Raw genomic sequence first — 12,205 nt, 5'->3', positions numbered from 1 at the left:
ATTTTGGTCTGCTAATGTCCCACCAGGTACTGTAGGAATTGATGTCACAGTAAGGTCTGTGATCTGCAGCAGAAATTCATAGTGAAAAAGGGACATGTACTCCTAAACCAGTGTGGATTATACTTCTGGTGTTTTTAGCTAGGGAAGTTTTTTTCTGGGTAGCAGGCAGCATTATGGCTTTGTGAGGATAAAGTACAACCTCCTTGATGGAATATATGTGCTGCCTTGCCAAGATACCTACTGCAGCGGTGATGTTAACTGGTTTTCCCTTTTCCCAGAGACACAGATACTGTCAGAGGTGCTGAAAAAGAGATAATTCATGATACAGAAGGTTTTTCTCCTTTAGACGGATCAATCCCTTCAAAACCACACGCTGTTGTGCAGCCTGTGGTGTAACTGTGATGCTGGGTTCCCCAGCAGCCCCCACTGGAGTGGCTCCCTAGTCCCACAGATCCTGTGCATGGCCTTTCCTCTTCAGCACAGGCTCCAACCTGTACACACATCCCAGCCCAGCTCTGGAAATTCAAACTCATCACCTTGTGGTCCAGGTACATTATCTGCTGGGCTTCAGGATAAACCTGGTGGCCACAGCAACTTTGCACAGCACAGCAAATGGTAACTTCTCCATGTGGACCTTGGCTTTCTGCATTTCTTGCAACTCTGTGCATAATCGGGTGAAATCAAGTGAAAGTTTGGTGCAAGTAAAAGGCCAGAAAAAAATCTGAACCCTGCCTGGTAGCTGGAGATTTAAGGACTTCAGTGTAGAAACAGAGGCTGACCCGATTGTCTACATAGAGAAAAGTTATTAAAGTGAAAAGAGCTTTTCATTTTATCATCTAGATTCATAACACAGCAAGGAGTGGATACTAGAAAAATTAAATCAAGAATGCAGCAACCATGAAGGTGATTAATTTTGATGCTTTTCTAGAAGTTAGCCCTTTCTGAACCAGAAAGCCCTGGCCGTGGAGGAGAGGACCGAGCCCCTCCTGTGATGAAGCGCCTGCCCTGCTCTGTGCACGGGGCAGGGCTGGGTTTCGGTGTCTGTAAAACTCTTAAATCTCTGGCGTGTGTCACTTATTGTCTTTACTGTGGGGTTTGGACGTTCATCATGTTTGTATGGAGTGAGATGTTTTCCACATACGTGCAGAGCCATTTTGGGAAAGCTCAGGGGTGACTCATGGGCAGGAGACAGTGGCTGGAGTTCCCCCAGCTCCTCCACTGATTGCACCTTGGTCAGCGTGTGGTTCTTGTCCTTCTGATGAGGAGGGTCAGGGTTGCTCAGCAGCCCCCTGCCAGCACAGTCAAGCTGCCAGGTGGAGGGGGTAGCCCTGCTCAAAGGGCTTTTGAGCTGTGTGGGACTCCGTGCCTTCGTTTGGCCACTGCAAAAATACATCGTTACAGGGTGAAAAGGGCTCAGTGGTGCCTCCCAGAAGTGCTGAACCTCTTCATCCAAGCTTACCAAAGAGTCTGACTTGGAGGAAGCCTTTTAGTGGGGAAATAGTCCTGCTTTTTAGGGAATGTCAAGAAAGACACACCCCACACACACCCCAGTTGAGAGTATTTTGCTTGGGTACCTGGCTCACTGCTCTGGTAAACGTTTCAGTGTAGAAGTTATATTTCTTGCTTTTCTGCAGACTGTACTACAGCTGCTGCACGATAAAACAGTCGACACAAATAGAAAAAAAAAAATCCCTGGTGTTACAGAAGTACCAGTGTGTACTCGGTATCCTTAAGCAGAAAGTCTTCCTCTTGACCAGGTAGATGAAGCAGAAATCTAATTCATTACTAGGAGGAGGACAGAGCAACATACAGTGGCATTAAAATGAAATGCAGGTCCCCTCCTTAGAGCCTGGGATGCCTTTGCTCCAGTAACAAATATCCTGAAGAGGTCACTTACTCTGGCTCCCAGTTCTGTTAAAATCATTGTATTATGCGCTCTGTTTACAAAATAAGGTTTACACTTGCTTTTAATTCTTAAAAGCAGAGGAAAAACCTGAACTTGGCAAAGCCTTTTGAACTGCTGAATCAAGAACTAGCTGCTTGCAAAGAGGGATTAAAACCTTTTAATCCTTTTGTGTAAAAACATTTGGTGTTTAATGTGGTAGGCATGCTGGCAAAATTAATTTTCATGTTTTTTCAAGCACAAGATTTCAGTTCTGTCTTTGTTTCCTGGTCCTGCATATCTTAGCTGGTTCTTTACACTGTGCAACACACTTTATTAACTTTGAAGTTTTGAAGAAATTTGCAAATAGCAAAATGCGGATTTGGAAGGAAAAGTAAGTTGCTAGGAGCTGGCACAGCTGTTCAGTGCTGCTTCAGGCGGGGTGGTGATGACTGATATCAGAGCCCAGTAGATGGGGTTTTTATTCTCTTGTCCCTTGTGCATATTGTGTGCAAGAGAGAAGGCGGCCTTAATTCAGGTACTGAATTTTGTGTATGATTAAGTGAATGTTCTATATGGATGCATTTGAAAGCCCTTAAGTGAATGTTGTGTAAATGGTGATAATTGGAGACCGTCTCCCTGCAATCCTTTCTCAAACTAAATAAGGTCTAAGGCCAAAGGCCCAAATGCTTAATTGTATTAAACACAGAGGCTGAAAAATTTATTAACTCAGAAAGTGTGTATTACCAAGTTAATTGGAAGTGCCTTTAAGCTATTACCAGGTGGAAATTTGACTTCAGGTTTCAATTTTAAATTAAAGCAGAAAAACCATTCTGTGAGGCTGCTGGAAGCTCTGCAGTTAGAGCGGCTCTCCTCTGCTCTCCTTTGTTTTTCTACTCTGTGTAATGCTTACTATAAATGCTGGGAATTGAAAGCTGAACCCATATGTAAGGCTCTGGCTTTTCCCCAAAATATGTAACAGGCTGCACACACAAGCTGCCAGTCCTCTAGGGGAACGTAAAAGCAGAGGATGGGAAATGAAGATGACCTCAGGTTCTAGAAGGATGTTTTCTGGGCTATTCTTCTGCTTTGTTCTTAATCAGTATTCTTCAGTTGTATGCAGGACTGCTTTATGCTTCTTGAAATATTTTTCTTTTTCTAGTTACATGTTATTTCAGTTATTGGAAGCAAATGCAAGAATGGTGTCATAGTAGAGGGGTTGATTTATTTCCCCCCCCTTCCCTGACACACAAAAAACCTTTAAAAACCCCATGGACGAGACTAAGTCACAGCAGAGGGATTAGCCAGAGTTAGGGATTTTCTTACTAAGATGTAAAGCAGCTCACACTGATAGCCAGCCAGGCACTTTGAGAAAGACATTGCAATTACAACAGGCTGGAAAAATAACGGAGAAAATTTGCCACCCTGCGTGCAAAATCTGTAGACCCCCTGCAGATGTGATATGAAGAGAAACCACCTCCCCGTTGCGTTTAGGTTTAAGTTGTCTGCATAAAACTCCACAAATTAATCAGCACCCAGAACGTTCAGCACTGCTGAGTGACTTGCACGGCATCCTCGTGTGACGGCTGCCTGAGACAATTCTGGTTCAGTATCATGTCAGTTAATTTTAGGTGTTTAAATTTTGTCAACAATTTCCATGATTCATAAGGAGACAGAATTAGAAATTTACTCAAGTGCAATACTATGATGACAGGCTGTTGCTGTAGCTTATTAATATCCAGTAATCATGGCCTTAACACTTGAGTGAGTTAATGGCTTTTAACCTGTATTGCTGTGGAATAAGCAGGTTTATCCAAACATCAGCATTTAACAGTGAATGCCCAGTTTTTACTGGTGAAGGATTGGTTTATTTATACCTGCCCAGATATGAACTAGAAGTACACACGACACGTGAGGTTTTAATATGTTTCTTCAAGAAGAAATTTTAAAATATTCGAATTTGACTTAAATTAGCAAGTATAAATCTGAGTTGGCAAAAGGCAAAAAGGTGGCTCGAAAATGCCACTCTGGGTAGGATGGTTCCCTCTGTGTGTCTGCAGAGACACCTCAGCCCTGTCAAAGGCATTGCCTTTAGACTGGGCTTGTGGTAAGGAAAGAGAAATGGTAAGGAGCACCCGTTGCCAAGACAGTGAAGAGGCAGGAATTGAAGATGGTGAGAGTTTCTGAGCTTAAGCCGTTACAAATACTGATAAAATTATACGTTTGACCTAACATGTACCCTTGCATTCTCCTCAGTTATGCTTACTACAGATAAACAAAGCACAGTGGGTCTTGCATGCTGAAATGAGTGCCTTGAATCTTAGTTCACAACATTTCCTGCTAGTGTTTAGGGGAAAGCACAACCTCTGCTGGATGACTGCTTTTGTTATTTTTGTAGTGTAATTGTTCTGTTGAACATTACAGAGGTCACTGAACATGTGAAAAGATCTGCTTCTTGGAATTTTGGATATTAATCATTCGCTTTATTCGATTTCATTTTGTACAAACTCAAAAGTTATCTGTGAGTAACTTCATGGAAGTCAGGATGTGAAGGTGAGGAGATGTGCAGCTTGCTCTGAGGTAATGTTTGTGGATTTTATTACCATGGACACCCACACTTGAAGCTGGAAAACTCAACCACTAAAATTGGATTGAAAGAGCAGAATCATTTGTCCTAGCTGTTGGGAATCGCTTAAGCATTAAAACATAATAAAATGATAAAACAAAAGAGGAGCATATGCAGGTAGCATTAGGTAACCTGTAATTCAGAGTGATCTGAGGAATATGTTGAATTCAGAATGCCATTTTCTGCGATTGGGATCCAGCTAAGTCATTTAAAGTGGATGTGAGAAATGCTTATGATCCGTTCCCTGGATAAAATGAAAATTGTGTACATATCTGAGCATGCAACACCCCACTATATACATTTGCATTTATTTAATAAGTACCTTGCACCAAGCAATAGAGGACAAAAATTTCATTTACAAAGTGCTGTCATCTTAGTGAAGTAAAACCAAAATAGGAGAAATAAGGAATGAATTAGCATTGTGCGCTTACCAAGACCCACAGATGCTTTAGTAAGCTGTTGTTAAAGGCTCAAATAGGCACTTCCTCTGTGTAAATTATCCAAGAATAAAAAGTGCAAGTCTGAAAAATTGTGTTTTGACAAACAGTATTCATAATAATCACAAAGGGACAGGAACTACACTCAAACAATGGGGGGTATACTGAAAGGAAAGCATAAGGATACGAAACATAAGGATAGCTGGAGAGCCCACTGGCTTGCCTCCTGCCCTGCAGCAGATGCTTAGGAGAAGAATCATAGATCAGCTTTCACCAGAGTATCCTTCCAGCAGACATCCATCCATACACAGATATCAATCATCCAAGATCATAAAGAGAAATACCCTTGCTGTGTATAAAAGCCTGGGCCACCTCTGTCTTCTAGACCACTTTATTTCCACTTCAAAGTCAGCCGCGAACATGAGAAAGTCTCTGTCGTTGTTGGTTTCTTCCCAGTGCTATAACTGAGCCACATCATCATGTTTTGTGTATTTGTCCTGACAGCAGCCATGTGAGAACAGCAGGTGAGTTTTACAGTGGAAGGTGAGGCACAGTTGTGCCTTTGCATATGTGACAGGGAAGGTTAAAGGCAGGGATTTAAACCTGAATTTCACAATTTCCAGGCTCAAAAACTGTTTTCACTACGATCTGTTCGTTCTTGTGCCAGTAATTTCTTCTAATTCATTTAGCCCAGGCACCTAAATAAGGTTACCCATTTATGCCTATTGTATGTGCTTATCTAGTTCATCTTATATCGCAGCTGTAATTTTTTCTTCACAAAGGAGACTACTTTCAATCTTAATTTAGCTCAAGTCATGAAAGCTTTTGGATAAAAATACAAGCTCCCCTCTCCTACAAAACTAGTCTTATTTTTGGCTGCCCTTCTATTTAGAGTAGTGAGGACTTGTAGCGTGAGGACAAAGATATTTGTTTTTAAAATCTCTCACAGCAGGTGAGTGTTCATAGAACACTTAATTGCAGATGTGTTTAATACTTCATTTTTCTCAAACCTGTGTGCAACCCTTTGGAAAAATAGCATCCACAAGAACAGGAGGTGCAGTATGTTGCCAGTTTTTGAATTAAAATTTTTGGATGATATTAAAATATTTGATGTGGGTGCTAAAGACTGAAAAAGCATCAAGATTCAACTTAATTTTCCCATTTATTTTAAGAAAATGATGGGTCTTTGAAATAAAACAAGTTAATATTTGGGTATATGAAGTATATTTATGTTGGCATCTATTATGTTTCAGCCACTTGAAATTTTTGGCTCTTACAAAATTACAAGGAAACTTCTTTTATGTGACTTGTATGTGCTTAACTTGTAGCCAAGTGCAAGGATCTGTGCTTAATATCCAGGACCCAGCATCATTTTTCAAAGATCTGGCTGATGAAGTCAGATAATACAGGTCATATGTTGCTTCTCAGAGGCCATGGTTCACATAAAAGACACTTTGCCAAGTTAGAGGGGGGGGCTACACATCTGTGCTCAGCCTTGAAGGAAAACTGGCAAAAGATACTTTTCTCCCTGGGAAAGACCACTGGGTTCACCGAGAACCTGCACAGCCTAAAAACAACACGTGATGAAGTGACTTTGAACTGCTCTGGTAAAGAAAGGAAAACCTGAAAAAGAGAACTGAAATGTTACTATTCTGCTGTGGATGTTCGGTAGGGGCAAATTTTAAAATGGGCGCCGAGACGGTTTTCTGATTTATAAGAATTGTTTTGTAAGCAAACTGTCTAGAATAGCAGAGAGCAACAGTGGTTTTTGTATGTAAAATACAGGTGAGAGAGGCATCCTCATGGCTGGCCGTGCCCTTGCTCTGAGCTGCCCCGCAGAAAGGCTGTCAGGGGCTCTCCAGGAGGCCTGAGGTTCTGTCTTTGAGGGCTTCGGGTTCCCCTCCCAAACCCCTCACATTTGCTTTTGCTGGGCAGGGCAGGCATCAGCCATCATGGTTAGTGCTTCCCTAACTGTCTCTGGGCTTTCTGTGCCCAGGTTCTCGCAGACCTTTTACAATATAATTTAAAGGAACGTTTCTTTTGAAAGTGTCACACGCCCAGCTCAGGACTCTGCATGAGTTTTCTGCTGTTTTCCAGCATGCTGAAGTAGTCTCCTGTGTGGCTAAATCTCTGCTAGCATCTCTTCCACGCCACGAGGCCCTACTTGTGATTCACTTTATAGGATTATCTGGGAATCTGTGCTTGCTCGGCAAGTGGCTTTTTCAACACTACCAACTGTGAAAGGAAGTTTTCTTCTGAAGGTTTTTTTTTTTAATTTCTCAATGGAGACCATGTCTGAGCAAGTTGTTATTTTTACGCCCCCAGCCAAACAAGACGAAGCCAGTGTCTTACAATAAAAAGAAAATACTCTTATTTTTTACCGTCTTCCTCCTCAGAACTGTGCTGTTCCCATAAGCTCTCTGGAATTATTTAGTTTTGAGCAAAGACTGAACAGGGAAAATTCCAACCAAGAAGTTGAAAGTTTTCTCAGTCTCCTGCCTGAAGCTTATGAGTGAATAGAAACGATGAGAGAGTGGCTTTCCCTCCTGGTGTAGTAGGAACTTGGTTGTGAAGTGAGGAGCAAGAATTAGTTTAGAGCGTGAGGACTGAATGTGCTCCAGGGATCTGTCACTGAGCAGAGAGGCTAGGGAGAGAAAGGCTGGAGTAGTTTGGACTTGTGGGAACTATGCCAGTCTGGAGTTGTTACTCCACGCAGTGGAGTCAGTGAAGGTGGGTGTGATGGGCACCCAGCCATCCAGCACCTCTCCCTGCTGTCATCCAAGGCTTGCTCGGGAGGTTCTTTCTCAGGCTGATATTTCACAGATTTGTCTCCGAAATATAATCACTCTTTTTTTCTCTCTCTTTTTTTTTTATTTTTTTTTTATTTTTTATTTTAAACTTTCAACAGAAAATCCTCAGCTTTGGTCCATAGATCATCAGGGAAATGATGACAGGACAGGATTTCACTGCAAAAGACACTTCAGTTCCTTGTATTTATTTGTAGCAACAAACAGTTGGTACATCCATAACCCTCTGTGGAAACTCTGGTTACTTTGAATTTAAGGAGAGGGAAAAGACAACACATAGGTTACTTCTATATTTTCAGTACATCCTAATTTTTCCTGGTTGTTTTTCTAGGGCTACCCTAAGAGTGCAAACATGCAAAACAAGCCAAAAAGGACAGCTTGTACCATGACCTGACCCTATCCTTGGTGTTGCCCCTTAGAGGTAACTAATGTTATATCCCAAGGCAGCGTCTTCCAAGCAGTAGTTACAGAGTTGGTTGGAGGGGAGATGTGGAGGTTGTCTAGTCCACTTAACATGCATTTTTTACAGACACCACGAGTTTAGTGGATGGTCTGTCACACTTTTGTTAGCTCTCACTGAGATAAGTTTTGGGATTTGCTGTAACAGTTACCAATCAGTATAAAGATATGTATGCCCATGCCTGACTCTGTTGTCCTGGGGCCAGGACTCAGGATTATAGGTTTGCTTAATTAGTACCTTCCTTCCATTTCAAAACTTCAGGGCATACAAATGTTTAAAATGGCTTTGTAGAAATACCCTTTCCCAGACTGAGAATTTGTTTTATATATATATGTATACTTCTGTGACCAGTCTCGAAGGATTTAGATGGTTTCCAGAAATCGGTGTTGCTCAATTAAATGTGCAGGGGAAAAAGATTCATTGCAACAATGTAAATTCAAGGCAGCAGGTTTTTTAGGTTTTACTGCAGGTGAACATCCAGTTTCCTTTTGTTCTGGTTTTTAATAGTATTGATTTTTTTTTTTTAATGTACAAAAGTAAAGTAAGTCCTCAGTGTACGAGCTGAGGAGTAAATATACAGGCAGAGGTCTAATTGCATTGTATTCTTCAAGGACAAAAGTTTTTGGATTCTGCTGTATTTGCCATTTGAAAAAATTACACAAAACTACACTAAGATCAAAGTAAATAACAGAAAATCAAAAAACCAAATCAGCTGCAATACAAGACATCAGCTCAGCACACTGCATAGCTAAACAGTCAATCACACTGTCATCACTAGCAGCCTGAATGGTAAATTAACATTTCACTGGAACAGATGAGAGGTGAATAAACACAGATATATGTAAATACAAACTAAGTAGAAATAGATATGATTATAGATGAGTAAATATGTGAAATCAGCATCAGTTAAGCAAGCACAATTAATAATTGCTTGCTGTCCATGTCAGGACAATGTGCCAAAGCCTTCAGACAGCAGCCATCATGTCTTAAAAGGCATTTTCTGGATTTTGAGTGCAGCCCTGGAGCTCCCTTCACCAAGGATGGCAAAATTCAGTACACTTTTGTGAGGAATTTCTGTGGTGAGGCCAGATCTGGGATATTGCTCCACAGCTGCTAAGGGAGAGGTATCATCTTCCAGTGCTCCCAAAGCTCCGCCTAATCCTTCCCTCAGCCACTGCACTCCCTGCCCTGCTTGGAAAAGAAGAAAAAGGCATCTTTCTGCCATCTTAGGGGCCCACAGAGGCTTTGGTGACCCTGGAGCTCCTTGTAGGGGTTTGGGTGCCAGTGTCTGGAGGCAGGGAGGGGAGTAAGGAGCAGAACATGGCCCCTGCCCTCTTCAGTAGCTGCTTTTGTCTGACTGGCTCAGCTGTAACTAGCAACTGCACCCATTGCATTGAAATCTCTCATACACTAGGAAAATGTATTTAAAGGCTGTCTTTCTTTGGGATTGTTGGATTTGTATCCTTACTAGATCAGGGAAACTCGACCCTCGATTTGTCCAGGGTTTAAAGCCCCTGGGCTGACAGATATCATCCCACTCCCCCTCAAGGACACGCTCGTGGATGTGTCCAGAATGTGTTGGTGTGGAGCCACCAACAGCTCTGCTGAGCTCACTGGTGCATTGTCTTGGGAGTTGAACAGGTTTCTTCTCTCATTCATGCTCCTTCCCACATGCCAGTAGCTGTCTCTGACCTGTTTATAGGTCAGGTTGATCTTTGAAGTGGTTGATCAGAATTGTATTTGAATGTGGCCATAGTGTGACCTGTGCATGGAATGACATCATGGGTGGACTCCATTAACTCCCTCTCTGGAGTTAAATGTTTTAGCTCTTCACAGGGATACGGGATCATCAAATGCTTCTCACTCGGACAAAGCAGTATTTCAGAAAGGTCCTTGGATCACTTAGTGCAAAATTTTCTCATATAGTGAGTGCAGAAATAAAATACAACCATTCAACCCAGATGCATAGTTTTAGCCATCTGAATCTGTCATGTAAATCCAGAAGACACAACTGTATTTTCATGCATTTTTTTATCAATTATTAAAATGTTACATAATACTTTTTTTTTTTTCATTTTTGCTTAGTCTTTCAGGTTTGAATGTCACTTTGGTTTCTTTGCTGACTTTCACTTCTAGTGATTAGTTTCTTAGCAAGCACAGGCCAGCTCTGCAGGTTTCCAGATACTTAGGCTGTAGGATTTTTATGTCAGTCCACATTTAAAATTAAACTAAAGGTTGTCATTTGTATACTTAAAAACTGTATCTGTTAATTTTTATGAACGTCATAACAGCTTTCAGTAAAACTAATGTCAAGGTATGGTACATTTCATAGGTTTGGTGTGTCAGCTGTTCTGTAATTTCCAGTGCTATGACCATGATATAAACCTGCAAAATCCATTTATTAAAAAAATAAACCGTAAAAATGGTTCCAAATTGTCATATACCTGAAGGAATGCCCAGGGGGCTGGGGGGAGACTTCAATTGCCCTCATTTATAGGCAAGCCAGATGGACTTTATTCATTTCAGGAAAAAAAGGTACTCAAGCAGAAACTCTGCTTGTCACGTTGCAGCCTGCACTGAATTTGTGTGGCCAAGGCCATTCAACCTGGATTTGCAGTAGGAGCACCAATTATCTTACAGTTTAGATTAACATGACACATTCCTTGCTTATCTGATGTTATGTCCTCATGGGGGTGATTTGGTTATTTTTCCAGGCAAGCCAACGTTTATGAAAGCTCCTGAAGATCAGATTGGGATTTCTGGAGGAGTGGCCTCTTTTGTGTGTCAGGCAACAGGAGAGCCCAAACCTCGTATCACATGGATGAAGAAGGGGAAGAAAGTCAGTTCTCAGCGGTTTGAGGTAATTACAATTAAAAAAAAAAAATAAAAAAAATCCCAAAACCAAAATTTCGGTAATCAGTCTAATCCTTGCGGGTCTTAATTACATAATAATCACTTCAGCTTAGGTATCTCTCTGTCACTACAATACAGAACCCTAGAGCTTTAGAGTAAGGTACGTTTCCTTCCCTGCAGCAATGCAATCTGTAGAGCAGGTGGTGTCCTTTGAGCATGATGCTGGAAGCACACACGTAGGACATCCTTCTTTAGAGGGGAGACTGGGGCTCACACAGAATTGGATGGCAGATAAGAGCTGGATCTAGAAGTAATTTTCAGTTTTCGTTGTGAAAATGTATAAGGCACCTCTCTGACCTGCTGTTCCCAGTGGAATTCAAAAGTGGGATACCAAAGCGCTGCTGGATGGCTTTCTAAGCAGTGGCCATCCCTCCCACAAATGTGCTTGAAAGGGGCACACTGAAGTCATCCTGAAGGGTGAATTGACTTCCCTGTGAACTAAAGCATGAGAGAAAGGAAGGGAGAAGAGCAAGTATCAGAAATGTCTTTGAAAAAGGGTCCAATTTGGTTCCTATTTTAAATAGCAAATACATCTTCACTGACTTTCTCCACCTTTTTCTCCACTTCCCTTTCTTGGTGTTGGGCTCTTTTCTCTAAAACTGCCCTTGGAAATGTGACCCTTCTGCAATTCTGTGGCCTTTCCTCTAATCCCCTGTCTTTGATGGTTTTGCTTTTCTGACTGGAGCACAAGATGACTTTGCTGCCCAGAATGGATTGATTCAAGTCACCAGTTTTAATCATGATTTCGTATGTGAGCAGAAAACCTTGATTAAAGTAATCAATTTTAATCTTGTTTTACATTGTTATTTCTCCCTGGTAACGGTTAAGTTTTGTTGTATAGTAAATATTTAAACATTCTAATTTGTAAGTAGCTATAACCTTTATAGTGAATTTGGTGCTTATTGTGGCTGACCATACTATAGAGGGCTGTGCCATACTATATGCATTTATATGAGCAATTTCATACCTTTGTTCACATCAGTTTTGATACATAATCGAGGCATTTTTATTATGTCAGGAGATGGTGAATAATATCTTTCTTTGTTTTGCTAAATAATTATGAATTTTACCTCATTATTG

At 41.3% G+C, this 12,205-nt stretch overlaps 1 protein-coding gene across 22 annotated transcripts in view; it reads left to right on the top strand.

Annotated features, from left to right (window-relative positions):
* The window catches only part of PTPRF (protein tyrosine phosphatase, receptor type F), a 375,587-nt gene that overhangs the window by 168,118 nt on the left and 195,264 nt on the right, over positions 1 to 12,205 (top strand). For all 22 annotated transcript variants that reach the window (XM_017824689.1, XM_017824682.1, XM_017824688.1 and 19 more), the window contains one exon: positions 10,927 to 11,072. In XM_017824689.1, coding sequence (XP_017680178.1) covers positions 10,927 to 11,072 — 146 coding nt within the window. The remainder of the gene's footprint in view (positions 1 to 10,926; positions 11,073 to 12,205) is intronic.

This window comes from Lepidothrix coronata, unplaced genomic scaffold, assembly GCF_001604755.1.
Source record: "Lepidothrix coronata isolate B3197 unplaced genomic scaffold, Lepidothrix_coronata-1.0 Scaffold112, whole genome shotgun sequence".
Classification (NCBI taxonomy): Eukaryota; Metazoa; Chordata; class Aves; order Passeriformes; family Pipridae; genus Lepidothrix; species Lepidothrix coronata.
The sequence above is the reverse complement of the archived record's forward strand: the minus strand, read 5'-3'. Positions and strand labels throughout refer to the sequence as shown.